We start from the raw sequence: 25,104 nt of genomic DNA on the forward strand, positions 1-25,104 counted from the left end.
TACTGCTAGAGATCGGAAGATTAAGAAAAAGCTTTTCTCATTTTCCATATACATTTATGTTCACCTTTTGTGCTCAATTAAAAATAAAGACAACAAACCCACACGTGGGTTCAATTCCCAGTGTTCGTAGGAAGCAAAAATAACACTCCCTGCAGAGTCCTGTTTGTCTGCAGTTGGATGGACGTGCTGAGAGCCAAGGCTTTACTACAGCGTGTGATACTGGGGAAGCAGGTTTTGCCTTTCATGTCCCAAGTTTCAGCTTCGCACTCTGTATCCATCAGAACTATAAATATCACATCCACAACCACTAGGCTCCAGTTTCTTTCCTTTCAATATGTCATCTGAATCTCTGTACCTGTAATCTCAGTTTACTGTTTTTTCTATGACTGTGCTCAGGATTCTGCTTCCTCTTGTCTTAAGTTAATTTTTCTTTAGCTCCACGTGGCTGTTATACACAGCAGTGCTGTGTTATTGGCATAGTGCTTTAAGGGTAAAAAATGGAATCGAATGCAAGTCTGAATCTGCTGTGCCAGTGCTGTATCCTGCCTGAGGTTTAGACATCCTAGGCACAGCATTGTTGGTATTCACCATCACTCATGTTCCTTATTTTTAATGAGGTTCTAGCAGCAAAGATCTTAAATAACCATCTTTTTTTTTTTCTATTGGAAATGATATAAATGTCCAGTCTGGTTGCAATTCTAGTTTGGTGTTCTTTAAATGGAGCTGTTTGGGTGCTGTCTGCAGTGATTCAGAGGCTCTGTGCTGTGCATCTCTTCTGCTGCTCTGCTGCTCTTTCTTCCTAGCTGGGTAGGGGTGGAGCTGTTCTCTGGCTCAGGTCTGCCCCAGTTTGGGAACCTCTGTTCTAATGTGTTCCTATAATACTGCCAAAATACTGCTTTCTTTGTGAAGTGTCTGCTTTTTGGGTGCTGGAGGAAAGCCCTGATTGTGCAGCAAGTAGAAGTGAATTCAGGCAGTGGGGAAAATGAAATAGGCACAGTGAGAACATGATTTAGGATAGGGGTCTGTTGTTGGGAGAGGCTAAATGATGTTCATGTGTTATTGTAATATCTGGGGGGAGAGGGTTAAATAAAAATGAAGTAACATATAAAGCAAGGTTTCACTGTAATATGAATAATTCCTGGTTTTTATCTTAATATTCTTTGATCTTGTTGAAGAAATCTAATTCAGTGTTTGTTACTTTGTATTACAGGCTTTTTTTGTTTTCTTTTAAGACATGTCACTGACTTATTTATGCATGTTTCATATCACAGTATTTTTTTGTGCCTCATTTTCACATCATTCCATACTTTGTGTAGTTTCTTGAAATAACAGAAGAGCGGGTGAAGCAGACTGAAGATGGTGACAATGACAGCAAGATGCAGAACAGTCAGTTTTATGAGAGGGAAAGTCAGGTAGGACTCTGCACTGGATGCACTGTGTTTCTCCTTAAAAACCCTGTAGTTCAAGTTATGTGAGGTTTGTCTGCTGCCATCATTGATGAAAAATATTTGAGATCCTTTTGGGTTGGAATACTCGATGTCATGGTAACTTGCTAGAGACATTTGTGTACTTGAGACAGGCTTCTGGAATCTGCTGTCCTCTGGTCATTCCAAAGAATCACAGTGTCTTGAATTAATTAAAGTTAAAAGGAACCTTGGGAGATCATAAAGTGTAATTAGCTGAATGTTTCTAGTAGTTTGAAAATGGTGACATGCTAAAATGTGACTCAGTGACACATACTGAGGGGTTGAGATGAAGAATAGTGACATTCTGTTGTTTGTAATTTCTCTAGATATGCCTTCATGAATCCATGGATTGTCCTTCTGAGATGGTTAAACAGGTAAATGTTGTATTGTAAAGATTCTCCTGCCTCTTAAACATTTTAGTGTTTCACTGGTGATGCCTACCCATAAAACTGCATGAAATGGTTCAGGTGCATACACTCATGTAGTTGATACAATAGACTCCCTTTGACTTAAAGGAATACTGAGTTACTGGTGAGGACCCACATTGAAACAAAGTCTCCAGTGTAACTTGCAAGAAGTTGGCTGTTTGTAAATAGTTTAAATTAGATCCTGTCCTTGCTATGAGAGTAGGGAGGTCCCAGGACAGAACTTGGTACTGTAAGGTCAAATGATACAAAGGAGAACTAAAACTAAATCTAAAAAATTAGCAGTAATGTGGAGGCAGCATTCCAGAAATTTCACACCTATTCAAAGCTAAATGCCATCAGGGAAGTCTACTTATTACTAAACAACTGATCTGTATGAATTAATCATGTGAAATAGGTGTTCATTTGTTTTTCAATTAATAAATGGTCAGTGAAATGTCTGTGGATGCTTCTTAATGTAGATAAAGGGCATCAGGAATTAGAAAACCCGATTACAGAAAGATTACAGCCCTTAATTTAATAGAACATTGCATACCTATCTAATAAGAAAATATTTGCAATTTTTTAACAGATAACTCCATCAGGCTATTCAGAGAGTTTCTGCAAAGGTAGACGTTACAGGAATCCAAATAAGCTTCAGTTTGAACATGATACAACTGGCAAACACTTTGGCAGAATAGGGATGAGTGAACATGAAACAGAAGAGATGAACTTGCTCACATTTCTTTTGAGAGAAAATAGAACATCTATACTTGAATCTACGTAAGTATGAGAGAGATGCACCTTTTTTGACAGTATTTCTATTTGAGAAGAGAATAAAGTAATTTTGCTAAAGTGAATTTAGATAATGGCACTGTCTAATTTACCTGAGAGATTGGCAAGGCGCCTTCAGAGCCATTTTAGTCTATCATGCAATTAAGTAATTAGGAAACATAGTATCAGTAGAAATCCTTATGAAAAAACCATTACAAGAGGAAAAAAAGCCTTCACAAAGTTATTGATACATGGAGCTCTACTGTGGAGAGGAATGTTTTCAGAGTGGGGACTAGAAGTGCTAGAGGGCTCTTATGGTAATATGTGCTACTGCTTTCTATTTTATTTTAATTTTTGCTTTGTTTTTAATGATATTAAAATAGCTGAAATCACAGGGAAGTAAATGGTGGGGTGTTGAACGGGGTGAATCCATATTGCTATAGAAGGGATATGAGTGAGAAATTATGGATAGTGGAAATGGAGTTACAATGACTAGAGAGTTAATTTTGATTGGACATTACTGGTACCCTTCGTGACCACTGTGTTTCTATCTGTGTGCGTGTGTGTGTGTTATACTACAGTGCAATCAGTTCCCAGCTCATTTGAAAATGAGAAATAAAGAAATGCTCATTTCTTTAGGAGCTGGACAATACCAAACAAGTTGTATAGAAAAACACACACCCTCATTAGGTTTTTTCCCTCCCATCTTACGCTTAAACCACTTAATCTTCTGGCTGAAAGCTCAATTACAGCTTTGCTAGAGATCACTCTCATTTTTCTTTCTTTGTTCTTTCCACGTTATGACTATATACAGTATTGAATGACTTTTTCTTCCCTTGCCCATCAGTGTTGTGCTTTCCAGAGAGTAATGGGAATGACCTTCCATATACTGAGAGCTCAGCAGTGCTGGTAGCAGAATATCCTGTGGAGTTACACAAGTCAAACCCTGTTCTATGTTCAGCATGCACTGCAGCTGACTTTACTCAAACAGTTCTGTGTTTTTACATTGCTGTTCAAAACTCTCCAACAGCTCCAGTGATCTTAGCTGTCAAAGCACCAGTCAGTGATAAATGAGGGGGTTATTACTTGTAGAGGATGAACAGATAACATTGTTTTATTTGTTAACCTTACTTAAAAGTCTGCTAATGAGTGATTCCAACACAGTCATCTTTAGCTCTCTAGTGTGTAATTTTTTCTGTATTCAGATATAAATGACCAGACTGGCTGGTGATGAGCCTGTACTTTGGGTAACTTAATTCTCACTAATGACATTATATGCCAGACAGAGACATAAAGAGCCTAGTTAGTCTGTAGCACTTCAAATGCTAACTATATAAATACAGTTGTTTAAAATGCTAGTTTATATGTTTAGTGGCACAAACTGTTCTTTATTGCACACATGATATCGTCTGTAGGATTTGAAGATTTGCTTATGCCTTAAGTGCCTCTTATTTGGCTTCAGTTTCATTTAAAATGTTTTCAGAACTGTTGTCAATGGGCACTGGCTGTCTGTGAGGCAGTATGGTGGTCTGTAGCAAGCTATTTCTGCAAGCTATTGGCTGCTTTCTCCATTTCCATCTTCCTTTTGCATTAGAAATACACAAAGGGACCCATTTCAGAAAAAAATCAACCTCTAGAGCTTCCTGTGTTTCGGTGGGAGGTTTATTTTTCAAGTATTTAAATCAGAAAGTAAACTCTTCTGAAAATGCATCCCTGTTTCTTCTATTGCTGCTATGTAAACAGTTGATTTAGTTACTAGAGGTTTACTAACAGTTCATGGATGAGGATGGGGCTGGTAGAGCATGTATGGTCATGAATAGAAGGGAAGTGTTGATGAGATAATTTGTGTTACAATTCACGCTGTGGAAATGTTTCAAAACCTCTGTTCATTAGTGAGTAATTCATTAGTGCGTAAAATAGAGTCCCCTGGGAATTTCGAGTATGTCAAGACACTGCAAAAGTGTTTCTTAGAAAGTGTTCCTGTTTGCTTAAATAAAATTCAAAATTCATGCCTTTCCTTTCCTCCTTCCTGAGTATAGCAGACAAGAACAAATGAAAACTGTAAATGAACTGTTAGATCATCTGAACACAACTGAGCAAGAATGTTCAAGTGAAGACATAGAGGAGAAGAATGAAAAAGATCTTAGGCAGATGATTATTCAACTAAGAGCTGAACTCAAACATTTCAAGCAGGCCAATAAATTCTTAAAGCAGCAAGCAGAATTAAAATCAACTTTTGATGGGAAAGAGAAGCTTCATGCAGATGCGGTGCCACAGATTAATAAGGATATTGAGTTGCTGAAAGCGGAACTGAAAGATGCAGCTACACAAACAATGACTTTAGAGGGTAATGTCATGAGATTTAAATTTGAAAGCAATAAAGGAGCCTCGGAAGGAAGAACAAAATATTCAAGATTAAATGCAGAAGGGGAACTTCAGCAGGAAAAAGCGTGTAAGAAGAGCGAGCAGCATGAAAGAGGCTTTTTTTCGAGGAGAACAAATGAAGTAAGTTTGTTTAAGATTCTCTTTTTAGTGCCTGGGGAATAGATGTAGAGAAGAAAGAAGTACGTTTCATTTCTAATATTAGATTTTGCTTTTGTGTAATTTTTAAAATTAGCAGAAGAGATGTACACGAAATACGTGTAAGATAATTGTTCTTAATGTTGGAAGCTTTTCATCATGCACTTCAGTGTGCCTTAGAACATTAAATAATGGAATTTCAATCCTCACTGGGACTAGGTACCAGTAAATCTTATAGCTGTTGGGTAGAGAAGACGTTGTGCCTCCATCTTCTGGCTGCTCTGACCAGATCCTTTGGAGGCAGAAAGGAACTGGTGTGTCTCTTTTGGGGCTACATGGTGCAGTTGGTTTTAGGAACATTTGAAGGGATGAGTGCAGCTGGAAACAAATAGTTAAGGTGTATGGTAGGGGAAGGCTTTGGAGATCCCAGCTGGCCTATTAATGCAGATCTGCTTGTGATGACTGTAAAAAGCGCACATGGTGTCTTTGGTTTGCTGGTGTCACCACTCAGGAACAAAGGACTGGAGGTGAATGGAGACCTACCTGCCTTCCGTGAGGAATGCCAAGAGTTTTTTCTGCAGCTCTGATCACTGAAACCTCTTTCTTTCAAGTTCTTGTCTTCGTTAAATTTTAATGTACCATTTTGATTCATCATTTGCCAGATGAGCTGCAACCTCAATACGAGTTAAAGTTCTTATTTGGTCTAATCCGGTACATTGGTGTTTCTGAATGGCTTTTATTTCACCCAGCCTGCTGAACTGAACTTAACCTGTGCAGTGTGTGAGTATATACAACAGCCCTGAGACAGGTGGAAATAATTTGACACTGTTAAGAGCATTTCAGTAAAACCAGAGAAGTTCATCTCAACAGGCTTTATTTTTCAGCTTCCAAATGATATTTGTATTCACGTATGTACAAAATGAATTGAGGATGTCATTAGGAAAATGAAACTTGCTTTTTATTATTTTAAATTGTATAATTGCTAAGAAATGAATGTGGAGAGGTATTTCAGAATACACTGGGTGGTAAAAGAAATTACAGGGCCTGATGATGCTGGTGGAGCAAATGAACAGAAAAAAAAAAAAACCCCAACAAACTAAATCTGTTTGAACTTGCCATTATTGAATTTTATTACTATTATCACTCATAACTTTATAACTTCCATCAACATGTAGCATGTTTTTATCCTTCTGGAGATAGTGCTATCTTATGCTCTGTGGCTTCACCAAGGATGCATTTATTTTATGTGGAGTCTTTGCAAGGTCAGCAGCTGACATGCTGTGATCTCCACTGAGAAACTGAGTTTCTCCTCCGAGCACCAGTGATGGAATATCAGTTGCAGTAGGTGATGGGAGTCCTGCAGGAGCAATGCATAGAGCGTGTGGGTGATGAAACTGTTGATGAACTGCAGCTGATGCAAAGCTCTTTTCATTTGCTCAAAGGTAAGAAAGGGCTGGGATGAAGGAGATGGAGGAAAGAAAAGGAAAACTGGTTCAAGAATTTAGGAAAAACTAGATAGGACATCCAAAAATATATAAAAAGGACTTGAGGGAGACATTTACTTGGCAGTCACATGTGATACAAGTGGGGTAGCAACAGTCAGAGAAGTCAGTTTTAGAGTTTCAGTAATAAACTATATTCCTAGGGCACACAAAAATTTGAGGTTAATGACCTACTGACCAAAATACTTTGTTTAGGTGGTGGTGAATTTGCTGTCTTGCTTCATAGACTGGAAGCCATTCATGGAGAGGCTGTGGATGCATTGGCAGCACTCACTCAGGGCCTTTTTGTTCTCACTGAATATTTGTTTTCTGTGTCGTGAGGGTATTGCAGTCTTATTTTCAAAACGATTTCATGTGACAGCTGATACTGCTGGAAAAGCTTTCTCTTCCCTGGAATACTTGTTTATACTTCCTTTACTTGACTGTTACCTACCAGCTGAAAGCTGTGATTTTATTCAATGCCTTTTTCAGACTGATGCTGCTCACCTGCTGAGGAAGTCCCGGCTGCCTGTTCTGCTACGATCATCCAGACCAGTAGGAAACTGGCCTGCGAGCTCCTCTGTGCACAGGTTGGATTCAGAACTCTGGCATCACACCGGAGCACCTTACAAAGGTCTGAAGGCATGTGAGATTCAAACCAAGCAACTTCAGCCACAAGGAAATGGAGAGTTGCTATTGCACGAGTCTGGAGCTGAAGACCTGCAAGAGGAGCCTGAACAGGAGAGCACATTAGTGAGAGGTAAATAAGCAATTGCATTTAAAGAGCAGGCATTGCAGTGCTGCTTGGATTCTTTCCTTGTAGAAAGTGAAAACAGGTCACTGTACACACATCAAATACTGCTTAAACTTAAGATCTTACTGAATGGTGAGTTATACATATGTAGGTCTTGAGAATCACTGTTTGTTTTCGTTCCATTGAATTTTTGCTGCTATAATGTAAAACAGCTTTGTATGGAATAGAAAGAACATTGCATGCGTGGCATGAAGTGCATTATTAATGACAGTTTTGCACGGTGCTCACATGTGCACATTCATATGTCAGTGTTCAGGTCAATGAGAAATTTCCTGCATGGGCTTCCAAGTCTAATGAAAACTGTAGCAAAGGCAGAAGAGTATAAAAATACTGCATTTGTTTATGCTGTGTAAATATGTTTTTCCAATATTCCACTGATCAGTCAAGTCAGCCTTGTCAGTTTCCAGCGTGGCTGGGTTAATTTAAACTCACTTGTTGACAAAGTGTCTGCATCAGCAAAGTATGACAAATTTGTAAGCAGAGAACAATGGGTACTATATAAAGATTTGGAGTGGTAAAGGAAAAATGCATTTAGCAGTAAGAATAGAAAATGGGTAGAGATGTAAAGGACAGGTGGGGGACAGAGAAAGCATAAATGTAAGATTAAATCAAGGTCCAAGTGAACCACTGTGAAAAGCAGAAGATGCAGAGGCTTTGTTGTTAAGGATAACATTGTGGGATGGGACAGATATGGCACGACTTAATTGTTAATGTCAAAGTTGATAAGACTGTAGCATTTAATTTTGATAGGTGCAAATTCTGTGGAGAATTCTGAGAGGGAAAATGCTTTTGGGCTGGTCTTAAAATGAACTCTGCAGTCCTGAGATTTCCTTTCCATTCTTGTTTCTTTATCCTATAGTGGATAATGGTTGTACTACAGACAGTAATGCTGAGTCTGGATGCAATGGAAGGTTGCAGAGGAGCAGCAGACAAACTCCTTAGCCTTTCCTCAGGGTTTAACACGAAACATTTGAAAATACTCTAAAAATTGATTAGCAGTTATATTACAAATGGGACTTGCAAATCTTTGTCTTTATTCACTGTTAGGATGCTTTGGACATTGTTCTTTAGTTATTCTTGTAGTTCCATCAAGTACTTTAAAAAATGTGACACCTGTTGCATGCCACCAATAATGTTTGTATTGGGAGTTGTTCATTTTGTGATTTTCCAGTTCTGAACTGTGAAATAACCAGGTTTAGATTTGTGGCTGTGGGGTTTTTTTTCCCATTCACTTACTGCCTTCTGTTCCCCACTCTGCTGCTCTCCAGGTGACTCGTTCAGCAAAGCAGACAGCAGTGGGGCCCAGGCTGAACCACAGGATGTCGAATGTGGTACAGGGAGCAAGAAGGGATGCGTGATGTACAGAAATCAGCAGAACTGTCAAGGTAGAGCGTTTATATGGGATAAGGGAAAAAAATGACACTCTAGTTTCTGCTAAGTTTTGCAATATTATAATTTGCTGCAGGTAACTGTCTCCTTTGTCATTATTTGTGAGTTCTAAATCTTGCTTACTTTGCTGGTATGGTTGAATTTCTCTTAACAATCCAAGTTAGTCTTTTAAGGGTTATGTTTTCAGAAGGGTCATGGAAATTTATGAACTGGATGTCAGTAAAAACAATGAATTTTTTCCTTAACCCTGATCTCTGCTGCTGATGTCCTTGCTTCTGAACACTGTTCTGTATTAAATATATATCTTTTTACATGTTTATGCTTCTGCATCTAGTTAAGAACTATTGGAATGAAGCAGTTGAATGATACGATTTTGCTTATCTGAATTATTTGAAGGCATTCAACTAGGTTGAAACCTAATGGAGTTATTTAATGAAAATGTAAATAGGCATATTACTGTGTATCAGTCATTTATTGGGAGGGGGGCTTGAATAATGTAGTTAACCTGTTGTTCACAAGACACAGGGTATGGCCAATTGTGATCACATCATTATTATTATTCATGAGTCCTCAAAGCCCATCAGTCTGCAGATTCGTTCTCTGTGTGAATGGGCACCCATACATACGTAAGGTATCTTAGTTCTTAATGGACAGTGTTTCATTAAAAGCTACAGCCCATCTTCTAATGAGAAACAATCCCCAGATCAGGGTTACAGAGTGAGTTCATCTGGTACCTCAGTCCACAACCTTTCTGCATCTCCTTTGGCAGAAATAAACTACAAAGTCAAAGGATTGTGCCTTTCAGGTAGAAGAGGAGGAAGAGAAGCCTATGAACTGAATGTCACATCTCTTATTCACCGTGTGATCTTGAATTCATACACGAATGCTTTCTGAGGAGCATTTCTGTCCTGTGATTCTTTTGCCTCTGGAATGATGTAAATGATGTTCAGCAATCTGTGTGCTGCAGAGAATATCATCCACCCTTAATTTCAAATACGTTGATATTCCAGTAATCTATCTTCCTTTTTTAATCCCCTCTGTTTTTAGGTTATTTTGTTCTCATTATCTTGTCCTTGTGCTTGACTCAAGACTTCACATACAGCCATCCCCTCAAACATGCTGCTCTGAGTCAGAGTTTGGGCATTCACATTCATTCTGTATGGAATGAAAGGGGATTTGAAACTCTTCAGGCTCACTCAAGATCAATGAATGACTCCCAGAAGGGAGTTTCTAAGTAGCTAAGGTCTTTTGCTGAACTAATAGAAGGGGAGACTTTAATTTATTGGTAACCAGAAAATACCATTTTCTTTGATACTTACAGCCCTCAACACACACAGAACTATTAACAGAGAGCATATGTAGCAATATATATGGCTTTTATTGCTCTGTCTGCGTTGATTTCATTACTTAGAGTGGCAAAGTCAACCAAGAGATGTGCTGCGCATACCAAATAAGTGCTGGTAAAACCTTTAGCAGTGAACGCTTTAATGAATTTTGTTTAGAACATGTTTTAAGAAAGAAGTTATTAAAGACAAATATTACTATTTTGTTGATAGTCTTCTTAAAATTCCGCCAGCTTTTCCAGTTGGTTTCATATAGATTTTGAAGTGAGAAGAAAAAGAATATATAATGAGAAGTTTTAGGAAGACACGTGTAAGGTCACACAGTCAGCTTTTAAACCTCATTGCCTTATGTCTGAAGTTATCATCCCTTTGGCTGGAAAGAACTGGGCTTCATCAGTGTGTCTCTGATTCAGAAGCGAACATAGCAAAAGTAATTTTCAATCTTTGGGGAAAAGAAAGGGGATTTATTTTGAATATCGGTTATTTGACAGCTGATAAGGAGTTTGCAGGATTTGATGTTCAAGTTGAATTAATGGGCAAATCACAGAAAGAGGTGAAAGGGCCAAAACAAGAGTGGTGCAGTTTGTAATTATTCTGCATTTTTATTCAGTCATTACAGAAGTAAATGAATTCGTTCTAGTGCTGTTAAGAACAGAATGTTAGATAAATAAATATTAATATTCACATGCAAGCCTCCTGTTTTTCAGAAATGGAAAATCATCATGACATTAGCGATGTGAATATCCAGCATTCATTAAAAGAAATAAATGAAGAGCTTTATTCAATGGAACATGAGGACATTGACTCAGCCACAGCACATTCGGGTTCCAAGTGTCTTCGTTCTCTCAAATTGAGTGTAACAAGCACAGATGCACTTGATGACTGTGAAGTCGTAGATGATACAGAAGAACTGAAACAAAGAATTAAGAAAATGCAGTCTGAACTTGAGAAGTACAAAATGTTCATATTTCATTTGCAGACCTCTGACCAGCTTTTATTGAGTGGTATTTCCAATGCAGTTCTAAGTGACGCAGCTTTGCCTGCGGAAGGACGTTTTGTACAAGATATGGCTGTGCAAGAAATCAAACCATTTTCTGGTTTACATCAGCTGGTGGACTACGAGATTCACACAGAAAATAGGAATTCACAGTCTTCAAAAATACAGACCTTGTGGCCAGCTCAAAACTGTAAGGAAATACTTGCAGCTAATGAGACAGACCTCAAAAAAGAGCAGGTTGCAGATATGCGTCCTGAAGAAGTGTATTGTCTTCAAAACAAATTGAGAGACACATCACCATCCAAGTAAGTAAAGCTGTTACTGCTTCAGGTTCCTTCTTCTAAACAGCACTACCAAATAATATAGGAAGGCAAGTGGAGATAGAGTTTTAGTGGTAAAACAACTAAAGCATTTAGTTAAGAGATGTCTTGAAGTTCAGAATACTGTATTTCCCAGTGTGGGAAAGCTCATACTGTCCACAGTAGTGATGCTATGGATCTTTTACCACACCTCAGTCCCACAACTCTGCAGTGAAATATCTTTTCCTGAGCAAAGTCAGATATCCTTGGTTACTCTACGAGGCAGGATGATCTTATGTCACTCAGAGGTTGTTTTTCTCAGGTGACATGTATAAGAAAATGGAACGTCCCACCAAGCTACAAACATTTCCCTGGGAAACTGACACGTTTATGCAAGCCCTTCTGTTTGTGTGACCACACTTTATGTGTAAAATAAGAATTTGAGAGTGTACTTATAATTTATTTTGCAGTTGTGCGCCTGCACTGCCTTCTTTGAAGGATGTAGAAGTATATATCTATTGAAATTAATGAACGAAATTTTATGGCATAAACTTGTAAGCTAGAAAATCATTTATGGGAGGCTGGAAAGTATCAGTCCTATTTTTCATATGGAAGGACCGGGGGCGGCATCTCTGATAACATATATACAAATCACAGGCGTAAAATGTGGACTCATAAGTCCAAAGCTTTTTTTCCCCTGACTGTAGTGTCATTATTTTCCTGAGGGCTGATAGAATAAGAGGAAGTATTACAAAGAAAGGTGTTCATCCTGTTGGCTTTCTTTGGAATGCTTGAGTAGAAATATTTGGAGACACCAAGCAAGCAGCAACATGGGCAATTGTATATCATCTAGTGTTACTGTCATAAAATACAGTCTTACTACATAGTATGTATAAATTTACATACCTTGAAAGTACACCTCATTCATATTACAAAGGGAGATGTAACTGTGAATTAAGGAATGGGATGGTACGGATCTCTGTGAGGGTTTTATGGCCACCGTGTAGAACAACTACACGACTCACAAATGACAGGCCCCAGAATGAATTATCTATCTCCCCCCATACAAATGACAATAAAAATGCCATAACAGCCCCCACCATCATAGATTTTCTTTATGGCCTCTATTCTTTGACTCCTTGCATTTTTTCAGATCCACTCCCCTTGCTGTTTGCAAGCATGCAAAGATGTGTAGAATTCATCAAACTGGATGAAAGTCAAATGTGCTCCTGGTGGCCAGTATAGAAAGTTTCCATACTGAGTAAAAATAATAATAATAGGAAAAAATAAGTGTATTCTTTAACATTCTTTTAGTGTTTTCTGTCTTATTTCTTTTGGCACCTTTGCACAAACCAGTTCATTGTGGTTTCTGCCCATCTTACAAAGGAAGCAGTTAAGTAGAGGACAATAACCACCAGTTATGCCCATAGGTACAAAACTCAGCACTTAGAGACATTGCATTTGTCATTGTGGCCGTAAAAGCATTTTAAAAGGAAATCGAGTCCCATAAAATTATAGCTTAGAAATATAAATTTAATTCACTTTTTATCTATATTTAAATGTTATTTACGGTCAGAAAATTACTTTCAAAGATAATTTCGTTTTCGCAGATATGATTCATTAGTTCATTCACAAGCTCGAGAGCTTTCCTTCCAACGCCACCAAATTAAAGAGATCCGCAGTGGCTGTGTCACTTACCATCAGCATCTGACGAGCCTGATTAAGGCTTTTGAGGAGCTGCTTCAAGCCAGCGATGTAGATTATTATGTTGCTGAAGGCTTCCGTGAGCAGCTGAATCAAAGTATGCTGTTGTTTGAGAAGCTGGAAAGGAAACTCCTGTATGGTAAGTAGCAGTGCTTTGTGCCTGTTGTTTGAAGTATGCTCGTGTTCTCAAAATTCATAGTGTTTTGTGTGTGGAAATGAATCCCTTAATTTCTCATGGTTGCTTCTGAATGTGTGATGTGATGGACTGGCTTGGAAGATCCAAAAAGACAAGGTTTTACCTTTGCAGTTGCCCTCCATATTGGCACCTTCCATTTGCAGTTCTCTTAGTGTACTTTAAACTGCTCAAAATTCAGTTGTTATAGTTTAATAAAATCTTAATTTAAGTCCTATCATGGCCAATATTGCTGCTTCTCACCCAAGCAGCTGGTAGGGACATCTTCAGCCAAACTATTGAATTGCCCTTAAAAAAGGGACCTGGACCCCAATATCTTCCTGACATTGCTTCTGGAATAGCCCTTTGTTTGGGAACGTTCAGCTCCCAGCCATGCAATGATATGTATTTGGCCATTCTTTAAAGGTAGTTGCAGCATTTTGCTGTTTGTGATGGCTCGTAGAAGGGAGCTGTCTATGAGAAGAAGGTATTAACGGGCAGTGTGTCATAGCAGTGTAATAAAAGATTGAGTGTCTTCAGTGATTTTGGTAGCTACAAAGATTCCTTGCATTAAAAATAGGAAGAGTGTGCAGTGAATAAACATTAAATGCCTTTAGAAAAAACAACAAGAAAATCCACTGAGGCAACAGATGGTATCCTATATACTTTGAAAAGCCACTGACAACTGAGACAATTCAATGTATCTAGCACAATGCTATTGCACTGAATCACACTGTAAAATAAAATGATGTTTGTAGGGCGATAAAGAACATCCAGCTTACTAAGAACTGACTGTAAAGAAGATGCATAAACAACCGTCTGTCTCTGCATTTCCATCCTGACCTTCAGTTCATTCCCCTTAAGTCTGAGCTGTGCAACTCTTACCTGTCACTTGTGCTTAATTGCACTGAACTTTTTGCATTGTGCTGAGCCAAGGTGTTACAACGCAATTCTTATTTCCTAATTCAAATTAGCATCTGAGTCCAGGTCTCTAGCACTGAATTGTGTGTGCTTACACACTGTGCCACTGGGAGTGCTGCAGGCAGAGCCCTGTGTGTGCTCCTTTATTAAGGACAGCTTGTTAACCCAGCTCCAGATGGCCAACATCCAAGTGAGCTGGAATGGTCCTTGTGTAATTTTTATTGAAGTAGTAGTGACATGTACCCCTGATCCTTCTGTCATGTAGCAGGATATTTCATCTCTGTCTGCTAACGTAAACGCTAAGACTGTAAAATCTGGCACATATGTTGCACAGTCCTTCCTTGGTCATTATTTGAACTCCAAAGAAAGTTTTGTTACTGTGATATAAATAGTTTTTCTCATGCACAGTATTTGAAGTGAATGCACAGCGTGTTCAGAATCTGCTGGCTTCTCTAACTTCTCATTAATTTGCCATTCTGCGTTTGAATAGCTTGAGATGGAGGGGAAGCAAAAATTATTCTCGGTCTTTCTCTTTAATCAGATACTTTTGCTTTGCAGGAGAGTCAGTAGGCACAGAAGTTACCGTACTTTATGAATTAGCTCAAAGGTAAGAGTTCAACTCTTGTATATTTAGGTATTATCCTAATTGCAGCTGCTAGAAAGAGTAGCTTTCCTGGTTGTGTGATCTTGGTGCTGGCTCAGGAGCACCAGCGTTCAGTTCTTTTGAACTTCATTCTCAAAACACCATTCTGCTGACTAAAGCAGCGTAAGGGTGAAAATGAAGAGAGAAGGTGTTGGCTGCTTATGTTGGATTTCTGCTAGGCTGGGGTTCTTTTATCCTACAGAAGTCATCAGCTGCCTATTGAAGGCAGTTTGAGGTCACAAAGGTGACCACCTAGTGCTGCAGTGTGAACACTGGGCTTCAGATCCATTGGTTGCTCCTGCTGACTTCAGTGAGGTTTGGATTTTGGTTTTGATATGTGCAGCTAACATGGTGCTTTGTCAGATTTAGTCACCTAAAATCACTTGCTTTACCTTTGTCCTGTAAACATGACACCATGCTGTCTTTTCCTGCTCTCAAAATAATAGGATAATTCTTATATTTTAAAACGTCTTGTCTGTCTTAAAAGGGAAAACGAGAAGAATGCCACAATGTATGCGGAGCTTAAGGATGAATCACCTGTACCGTCTGCTCTTCATAGCCTGTCTGACTTTGATTTGTCGGAGAAGTCGTCTCTTGGATCACCAGAGCACAGGCACGACCTAAGAGAAGGACAGCATGCCACAATGGCACTTCTGCCAAGCCAATTTCCCCCAGGTAATTTTTTTCCCCATGAAGATATTGGGGAAAATACGATAAATAAGACACGAGGGAACTAATTAAGAAATAATGAAGAATGTTTGTCTGCTTCGGCTTTGCAGTATCTTGCATAATCATTGCAATTTCAGTAATAAGGCATACAAAGATGACAACGATTTGAACTACCTCCTGTTTGAAACAAAATTAACTACGATATTTGGTCTTTGTTGTTTTAGACTATCATCTTTTACAGTCCTCCAGACGGTCTTTAAATAGACAAGTTATGAGGGAAAATAGACAATTGTCAAGAGATTATTGCACCGAAAAAGAAAGATTTTTCTAATTTTATAAAAGCCAGTGTTGTGTTTCCTTGAGAATTGTAAGTGCTGCATAATTAATAAGCGGTGTCATGTTTGACCTGGGTAGTTTCACTAAGCACGAGTGGTGCTTGCAGTAGTTTGTTACAGGTGGCGATGAAAATTTAATAGCTGAGATAGCACGTACTGTTCAGGAGAAAAATATTGCAGAGTAAACCAGGAGCGTATGACATGGATAAACTGGCAAATAAGATAGTGACAGCTAAAACAGATAAGTTCCTGGGTAAAGCTGAAACTTACAGCCAGCAGAAGAAAAATTGTAGAGTGGCAAAGCAAGAAGGAACAGGTACGGTAATGCAACTTGATAGAGCAGATTTATTTATTAAGGTATGCATTGTGTGAGCCAAAGTCAAATTTATATCTGAGTTACTCCGGTAAGCTTCCTATTGTTATAAGGAAGAATGTGTACTCTTAGTGCGTTGAGTCTGAATGTGTGGCTGTCATTTACTCTGAGAAAGAATTTGTCCAAATAAGAAGAATTTCTTCTAAATAAGAGGTGATCTCTTGGTTTATGCAGAGTTATTAATGGAGTACCTGAATGAAATTCGAATCCTGAGACAACGTTTAGAATACTCCATAAAAAACAACGAGAGACTGAGGAAGCAGCTTGAGAGACAAGTAACAGACAAGGAGCTAGATCAAGGTAAGAATTTATCTGCTTATAACTTAAATCCACCACCTGGTCTGCCTGAAGCCTGGGGGAGCAAATGCGTAATCCTAGCCTTAACTCCATTGCTTGAAGCAGTATGGATGTAGAGCTTCTGTGGGATACAGGCACACCACAGGGCCCACAGTTGCACGTTTTGCTAAGAGAACAGGACTGGAGTGTTACCAGGTTGCTTTATGCCATTTGATGTTACTGTGGTTGAATTTCACCCAGGAAATTGAATGACCTTCTAGTTCTGTAATCAGCGAACAGCCTGCTTCCATTTACCTTCAGGACATCATTATTGTTATAGTGGTCCTGGATGTTAGGATGTCACCCTTTTAATTCTCTGCCATGTCCAGCCAGGGGCAGTTGCAGGTGAGGAAGCCAATTTTAACAACATAATTTCAGCTGGGCCCAAGCCCACTATGAAAAGAGGAGGCTATTTGCTCTAAATTACATTGCTGCTATTGATACAAAGGAGGAATGCTGTGGAATTAGCTCTCACACCTCCCCTCCTTGTTGGCTCGGGGGGTGGTCAGTGCTCCATGAACTGCACTGCTGGAGATGCCTTCTGTGCAGCTCTGCTCTGAAGCCAGGTTTCATGTATGTAAAGGACAAGTAGCTGCAGTAGAGCACAGAGCCTAGGCCTTGTTGTTCAGCCTGTCATTAGAATTGATTGTGATGAATGTGTTCTACACAAAATGACATTGTGAGTTTCTAATGAGAAGTACCTGTCAAACCGATGGAAATTTCAACACAGAATGGGTTTTCCAAACTCCTCTTAATATAAAGCAGTGGATGAAAAGTGCTAAAAATAAGCATGCAGATTCAGAGTCACTGCTCTCTCTTGGTCATGTTCAACACCTCTAAAGGCTGAGCTCAGTGGTGCATTTAAAGCTTTTCATGAGATGGTGGCCAGGCTCTTGCTAAGGGCTATTTCTTAGCTCGTTTCGAGCACACAGCATCAGACATGCCTTCCCACATTCAGCTTTTCCTTGTTCTCCTTTCCACATTTTTCCCTATAGGACAATTGATTAATATGCACTGTTACTCAGAGTGGAAGCAAGCAATGAATACATCTGTGCTTTCCTCTTAACTCAGTTTTGCTAGTATTGACATTAGATTCATTATGTTTTACATCATCCCCGTGATCCGTTTCTGTTGTTGTTTAAATGGATGCTGCCTACAAATGGCAGTGTGCTTTCAGGAATAATTTACACTGCAGGAATGGTGTATAAAAAAAGCATCCATTTCATACATGAAGTATTTACACTGCTGGAAAGGCGCACTGTTCTCTTGAAATAACCACACTGAAACACTTCCAGCTCTGTTACAGCTTCATAAAGATTGTGGCAAGGGCATCCATTAATGCAGTGGAAGTATATTTTCTTTATAAACCGTCTTATGCTTTCTGTCTGTCTGCTTGTTGCCTTAGTGCATCTAGCAATGCACGGAGGAAAATCTTCTAAAAGAAAGGGAAAAACAACTGTGTGTTACGGCTGTTCCTTTTTGTTCCTGTGTTCTTTCAGCTCCTCCTGATTCTCTCAGTTCTGAAGCTCTCTTTCATGTTATCAGATATCTCCTCTCCTAGTAATGCTGCTACTTATTTGGGTTTTGTTTGTGGGGTTTTTTTTATGTTTTAACTTTCAATGTAAAAAGGAGCTCCCAAGTGGAGCTGAAGGAGATTTTTAGCTTTGAGTCGTAATTGTTCGAAACAGTTTAGTTTTAACTTAACGTCTTTAGTCTGTTTTCTTATAACACAACTTAATTGCTGGTGAGAGCCTCTTAAATTTGTTTGATATGGAGCTGTTTGCTCAAAGAAATTCAACACATAAGAATTCTTGTCTATTTGATAGATACTATATCCAGGTATGCACACACACCTGCTTGCTTTCTTTTTTTTTTTTTGCCAACTCTTTTTAATAAGTTGATTTTCAAAGTATTTGAGTGCCTCTGGGCTTCCACCATTCTATAAATGATACAAGGCACTGGTAATGACTACATCATTACTACAGAGCTGAGATTTGCAGTGCAAGTAGAACTGAAATAATTGCTTGAGTCATTTCAAATGTTAGGCATCAAAATAAAATCAAAGGTTTAATTTTGAGTTTCTTATGTTTCAAATGTTAATAACAGCAGTTAACATTAAAAGGGGTTTTTTATTTTTTTAACCCATAAGCAACTAATGTCGGTCCTCAGCCTCCAGCTTTGTTTTGCCTTTGTTTTGCTTTGATTGGGAACGAGTGTTTCTTCCCTTCCTCTTTGCTGTGATTTTCTGTAGTGCCTGTCTTTCAGCTCGTGCTTCTTTGAAACCTTCAAGGTACTCTTTCTTAGTGCTCACACATAGTGCTCAGCACATAACATAATGAAAACTCAAGTGTATCCCAATTGCAGGCCCTGATGCTTCACTCTACTCTGACTGGATGGACCTTTGCATCTATGGAGAGCATAATTGATGTCAGCAGGGCTCTGCACAGAAGTAGCAGTCTCAGTAGTGGGTCAAATTGCAGGATTGTGGCCTTATTACCACTGGCTCTGCATTATCCCTTATTATGTAAGATAACTAATAGTTATATTCTAAAGCTTTTCAGTCGGATTGTGATAGCATAACTTTTCAAATAGGATAAAGCTGGGTGATGGGCAATAAATTAAATTAGAATCAAGATGAGACCATCAAGCTTTGCCACTTGAAGTTGAATTGCTTTGTGAAAATCTGAAAGGAAAAAGCCTTTTGAGTTCACGTAGCTACCTCAACTCTTTAACATATAGATAGTAAAACGCCATTAGTGCTGAGCTTCTAGAGCCTGCGAGTCTTTTAGTAACGACAAGAGGTGCATATCATGGCACACTACGTCCCAGTTAGGTAGTTGGTAAAAGCTTCAATTGGGATTAAATAAAATGAGATTATTCAGAGGAAGTGCAGCACATCCAATTGAATTGAATTGCCAGAGCTGAAAGGCATCCTTCTCATACATTCCACTAATTTTTTTGCCAGCTGGTTATTTCTCTATTAACCAAACAGTTGACACTCACGCAGTTATCTTGAGCACTAAAGCATTGTAGATGCTGGGCTAACCAATCAACTGAAAAATACTACTAATGGTAATGTTAATTCCAGTGGGTTTTGAAGTGTTTTACTGACTACAAATAGGTTATAAAGGGCAATAACAGTTACTTGACTTGTGTTTGTGAGGCAGCTGCCTTGAGAATGGGATATGGCAGTTTTCAGGGTGTACTGTACACATCAATGTGGGATGAGTAGTGTAAATGCAGTACATTGTGAGGTTTACCTAAGCTGGAGTTTATCTGACTTGGATACACAATTTAACACGTTCATGTGAGACCTTCAGAGTAGGGTTCACCAACCTTGAGTTTCTAACAGTCAGACATTAAATCCAGTCACACACAGCTTCTCTTGGAGGCACTGGCAAGAAGTTCCTCCCTTTGGAGGATGGTGCTTTTCCTTCCCAGAGGGATGTGCAGAGGATGTGTCCCTCTCTGGGGCTTTCCTGTACCTCCCCATGACCACTGATGGAAGCCCAATGTGATCAACACAGGCTCAGTTATATAAATGTTAAATATCTGAAATACAAAGGTATGAGTCTTCATCCCTGCCATCATAAATGGGTTCTCAGTTTGCAATTGGAAGCAAAGATGGTGACTTCATCCTTACACTCTGGACTGGCATGGCATCGTATATATTAACAGGCCCGTTAGTTCCTTCATTAGCCATTGTTAATTAATTTGTAAAAGCTAGCCATCCTCCGCAGTGGTTTGTATGAAACAGAGCAATAGAGAAATACAAGTAAAGCTTGGTACAGTTAGCATTGTTTTAAAATAGCAGTGTCACAAAATACTGCTGCATTTTGTCCTGGTGCATTTTTTGGCTGATAGTTGAAGATTAGCAGGGATAATTTTGCAATTTGGGTAATAGCTGCCCAGCAATGAGAGGTTCTTGTGATGCAGAGCTTTAGGTTACTTGGCATTAACCTGAACTGCCTTTCAGTCTGTAAGGATAACCTTCAAAACACAGAGGGGATAAATACTTTTCATAACATGTTTTTCTGCAATTTTAAAAATTATTCTTGTCTGGAAAGTTTAATCTTTAATGACCTAAAGATGACTCATAAATCATCTTTTTATGTACATATTTATAGGTTCTGCAAACAATTTTATCCACGGCTCAGAGCAGCATAATTCTCTCACTTCTGAAGTACATTTCCTGAGAAAGCAAAATCAAGTTCTGAATGCGATGCTGGCAAAAGGATCCAGAGGTAAAATGTAAAACTGTGCATTACAGAAGTAGACTGCAACTCATTCCAAATCAGGAAAACAAGGAAGTATTTACAGTCCATTAAATTACCTTCACCGTTCCTCCCACACCTGAAATGCCGTGCTCAGCCATAAGCACTCACACTGGGGTTAACAGTGATAAAAGCGGAGCAGAAATGCTCCTTTCTCTTTATTCGTAGCATTTTCCATTTGATGTGTGCTTTCATTTTTCCATTCTTCTTTTTATATACCACTCTTTTTATATGTCCTCTCCCCTCTTTCTTCTGTGTCTTTTATTACCATTTTCATAATCCTTTTCTTCCCCCATGTCTGTGTTCTGAAGCCCTCTGTTTTTGTGCCTCTTACAGCTTATCATTGTGTTTAAAACCTTCTGTTTAAATATTACTGCTTTTGTTTGTTTCTACATCTGACAGTGTGATCTGATAATACCAGTGTTTCTTTTTTACATTATGAGCCATGATGAATAACACATTGCTGCCCTCGAGTTTTAAAATAATATCCATGTCTCCAGAGTTGTGAGCTTCTTTTCCTTTTGTTCCTGGAGGAAAGCTGCCTAAATACATCTTGCTTGCTTTCATCTTGGGTCCAATCTTAGCTTATCCCGTTAGTAGTGGAAGGCTGAAGGTGCTTGTTGTCAACAGCACGTGGGTGTTACTATTTGTACGTGCTTTCAGCCTGGCTACTTGAAGCTGAAGGGATGATTTTCTAACTGTTGGGAGTTGGAATGGTTCTGCCTTGTGTTTCCTTGCCAAACTTGCCTCTTCACTTAGGGTGACGTAGTGTCACTGTAGACTTCTCTGGCTGCAGCAGTCATTTGCTCCATTTTGTCCCAGGGAATTGTACTAAGGAAGAGAGGACAGCTGTGATAAAGTTGGTGTATGGATAAGTCTGGGAAGGATAGGACAAAGGGATTTGTGTGACAAAATGGAATGGATGCAACTCCCTGAAGCAACCCTATTAAGTTTTCTTCTTCCTAACAAGAAGAACTAATTATTTGGGAGAGGTTTAGCCAAGTTAATGTGCCTTCTTTGGGCAATTGCTGCTGCTGGTTTTTGAATGCTTTCCTTCTGATCAGTTCCAAGACGTGGTGGGGCATCTGGCAAAGGAGGCTGTACTCAGGTTTTTATTGAGCCCTCTTATGGAACCTCATTCAAGTCTCAGGGGTTAAATGTTGTGTTGTACAGGAAACGTATATAGCAAAAAATCATTTGACAATTGAAAAAGTGAAATCCTAAGACTCACGAGAGCAGCTGCTATTTTCTGTCAGTCTCTAAGAAAGCTGATTTTGTTGGAAAGCATAGCTTTTAATGTGTTATAGGCAATGCAAACACCCCATGTTTCTTCTTTCAGATAAACAAAAGGAAAATGAAAAGCTAAGAGAATCTCTTTCTAAAAAGAATGCAATCATTGAACATCTTCATGAGGATTATGAATGCATCAAGAAAGAAAATGAAAGGTTGCAAAAACAAATTGGCAAAAAGGAGGATGAAACCAGATATCTGACATGTGAAATTTACAGCAGTCGTAATGAATTAAACAGGTATTGATTCTGTCCACATTTAGACATGCATTTAGAGACAAAAATTGTCAATGTGATGTGGATGTGTTTAGCCATAGCCATTAACGTTAATCAGGTTCATAGATATATTCAAAGGGCAATGGAGGAATTGTTGAGGAAGGAAGACTGGATTCTAGATTTTGAAATAAGGGATAAGGATTCAACTATTAACTTAATGATTTATTGGATCTTAACAGGTTGCAAACGGAAATGAATGTAAAGCAGCATCAACTCTCTGAGAATGAGAAGTTACTGCAGTCGCTCCGAACGGAGATCAAAGTTTATGAAAAGCTGGAGGAAGCAAAGAGGAAGAGGACAGGTATAAACACAGTTACTTTGTACCCTTGGCTCTTGCAACCCTTCTCTTCCTGGATATGATCTTATCAAAAGACTGTAGGTCTGGATCACTACTGCTTTGTTTTTGCTTGGATTTGCTGTGCAAAAGCAGGAGCAATAACATGATGATAAAATGCGGCTTTTTACATGGGAAGTATAACTGCAAGGTGTGCTTATGCTCTGACCCAGCATGTCCAGGTTGCATTCCACCTTTTAAGGAAGATGTGGCACTGAATATAGGTAGCATGGTTAGGTAAAGAAGTGGAATGCTGGTCAGTACAGCATACAGGATCCAGCAAATTTTACATTGGAAGTCCTTGTGAAAGTCAGCTTTTCCCTTCTTCCTACATTACATAATATACCCTGCTGTTACCTGTATTTCATGCCTAACTGCAGCACAGCCCTCTTGGTGTAAGGCTTTAAGCCAGGGTTGGCTCAGGGATAGAAGTAAATTTCCTCGCAGAGCTGGTAATGTAATTAAAGTAGCAGCACCCACCTCACGCACTTGAATCCTTTCCATTATCTGGGGAACAGTTTGACTTCAGCATGAGAGAACACACAGAATTTTTGTGTACCGACCCCCTTCTATGAAAGATGAATGCAGCCCTTGCTTTTTTCAGGTTCAGATTTGTTGCTGGTTGCCAGGTGATCACTGTTTCCTTTTTCTCTGCAGTGTGTAAAATTAAACTCCCAGTTGTCCTCTATCCCTCCTCCGTACTCCAAGATTTCCCATTACTTCTTTTTCCCCCAGACTGTGCTTTATTGCACTTCAAATTCTGTAAATCTTCTTCATTCTCCTCCTATTATATTTTTTCCTGTTGGTATGAGGCTTATTAGCTATTATGGCCAAAGTAAAAAATAATTTTCAGCTCTTCAGATCTTTTGAGAGTAAAAGCAATTAAGACATGCTTTGTCAAACCATTATCTCAGTGCCGTTTGTAGTTAATTCTTAATATTGAGGATAAAACCGGCTATAATTTACTTGTTCAGCATTCTGATAATGGCTAATATTATTTCAATAGTGAGAGATGTTAAGTGTTCCTTTCAAATCATTTCAGATCCCAGATGTGATGCATCAGAAGAATTTCGAAAAGATCAGAATAATCCCGTTGACTTACATGAACTACTGACTGAAATACAGAGTTTGCGAGTACAGCTTGAAAGAAGCATAGAGACAAACAAGACTTTGCATGAAAAATTGGAGGAGCAGCTTTCAAAAGAAAAGAAGGAGGAAATGGGATCGGTGTCAGCTGTGAATATCAATTATCTTTTCAAACAAGAATCTCAGCATTATGCAGGAATGAACGGTACTGTGCCACGAGTGCTTTTGTTATACGGTAGAACCCGTTCCTTGTTTCTTTAAAGATGCTCTTGAAACTTTACTCAACACTAACTCCCTTTCCTGCCTTTCAAATCCCTTTCCTGCAAGAGCTATTAGTGTATGGGGTGAAGAAATGCACACTGTGCTGTCTTATAGGCTCCAACTGTCACTTCTTTTTCATTCAAGGAAAGCATTTGCAGAACATGTCTGGGATGGAAGGATGGCTGTGTTGAAGTGCAGGAAATTTTGCTTACTGGAGGGTTCTTATTTTAATGCACACTTCTATAGCATTTGCTGTGGGACTCGGGAAGGATCAATAAGTTCACTAAATGGTCTTGGTATAAATCAGTTTTCCCCTTTATGCTCTTGAGAAACATTTTACCTTTATTTCCATCATTGTTAAGTGAACCTGTTACAGCAAATCAGGGAAGGGTTGGGTTATGGCCCCAGTATGGATGAACAGGGCACAAGAAATGCTCTTTCTTGCTGCTGAAGTGCTCTGCAGCTTTCCATACATACAGCATAAAGTCTCCTTTCCCACTGCTTCTATAGGTATACAAGATCTGACCTTATGTATGGCGTAGCTTTGAGAGTCTCATCCTTGTGGAGTTGATTAACATATCTTCATCAGGCTATACTGTAGATTTTCTGACCATGTCTTGAGTTGGGGAGATATCTTCAACTTTGGGCAGGTACCAAGAAAGGAGAGTGTGGGTGAAGGATGGAAGATGCTCGAAGAACAAGAAAACTCATTGTATTTCCCTATTTCTTGAGCCCAAGCATAGCATCAGCAGAGAAGAGGAACAGAAATTGACCTAGGATGATTTTTTAATGTATTTTAACTTATTGATATGCTCTTCCTTCTTCCTTTTTGATGCATAGAAGATCTTTGCAAATGCCCTGCTGCCAGCAGAAACATTTGTGAGCTGCAGAAGCACGGAAGTGGCGTTTTGCTGGCAAAAACAGGTACATCCAAAGGTATCCTG

General features: G+C 39.0%; 1 protein-coding gene across 5 annotated transcripts in view; it reads left to right on the forward strand.

The window, feature by feature from the left end:
- Window positions 1-25,104, forward strand: part of CDK5RAP2 (CDK5 regulatory subunit associated protein 2) — a 66,355-nt gene that overhangs the window by 33,536 nt on the left and 7,715 nt on the right. For 2 of the 5 annotated variants that reach the window (XM_032448013.2, XM_032448014.2), the window contains 16 exons: window positions 1,317-1,412; window positions 1,793-1,840; window positions 2,463-2,653; window positions 4,684-5,149; window positions 7,138-7,405; window positions 8,728-8,844; window positions 10,899-11,493; window positions 13,098-13,330; window positions 14,843-14,891; window positions 15,415-15,602; window positions 16,479-16,604; window positions 20,768-20,884; window positions 22,254-22,443; window positions 22,659-22,780; window positions 23,856-24,104; window positions 25,001-25,096. In XM_032448013.2, the coding sequence (XP_032303904.2) occupies window positions 1,317-1,412; window positions 1,793-1,840; window positions 2,463-2,653; window positions 4,684-5,149; window positions 7,138-7,405; window positions 8,728-8,844; window positions 10,899-11,493; window positions 13,098-13,330; window positions 14,843-14,891; window positions 15,415-15,602; window positions 16,479-16,604; window positions 20,768-20,884; window positions 22,254-22,443; window positions 22,659-22,780; window positions 23,856-24,104; window positions 25,001-25,096 (3,151 nt within the window). The remainder of the gene's footprint in view (window positions 1-1,316; window positions 1,413-1,792; window positions 1,841-2,462; window positions 2,654-4,683; window positions 5,150-7,137; window positions 7,406-8,727; window positions 8,845-10,898; window positions 11,494-13,097; window positions 13,331-14,842; window positions 14,892-15,414; window positions 15,603-16,478; window positions 16,605-20,767; window positions 20,885-22,253; window positions 22,444-22,658; window positions 22,781-23,855; window positions 24,105-25,000; window positions 25,097-25,104) is intronic. The other 3 variants (XM_015879253.3, XM_085520938.1, XM_085520939.1) reach the window with 3 other exon arrangements.

This window comes from Coturnix japonica, chromosome 21 (assembly GCF_054131305.1).
Source record: "Coturnix japonica strain WE chromosome 21, WE-NBRP24, whole genome shotgun sequence".
Classification (NCBI taxonomy): Eukaryota; Metazoa; Chordata; class Aves; order Galliformes; family Phasianidae; genus Coturnix; species Coturnix japonica.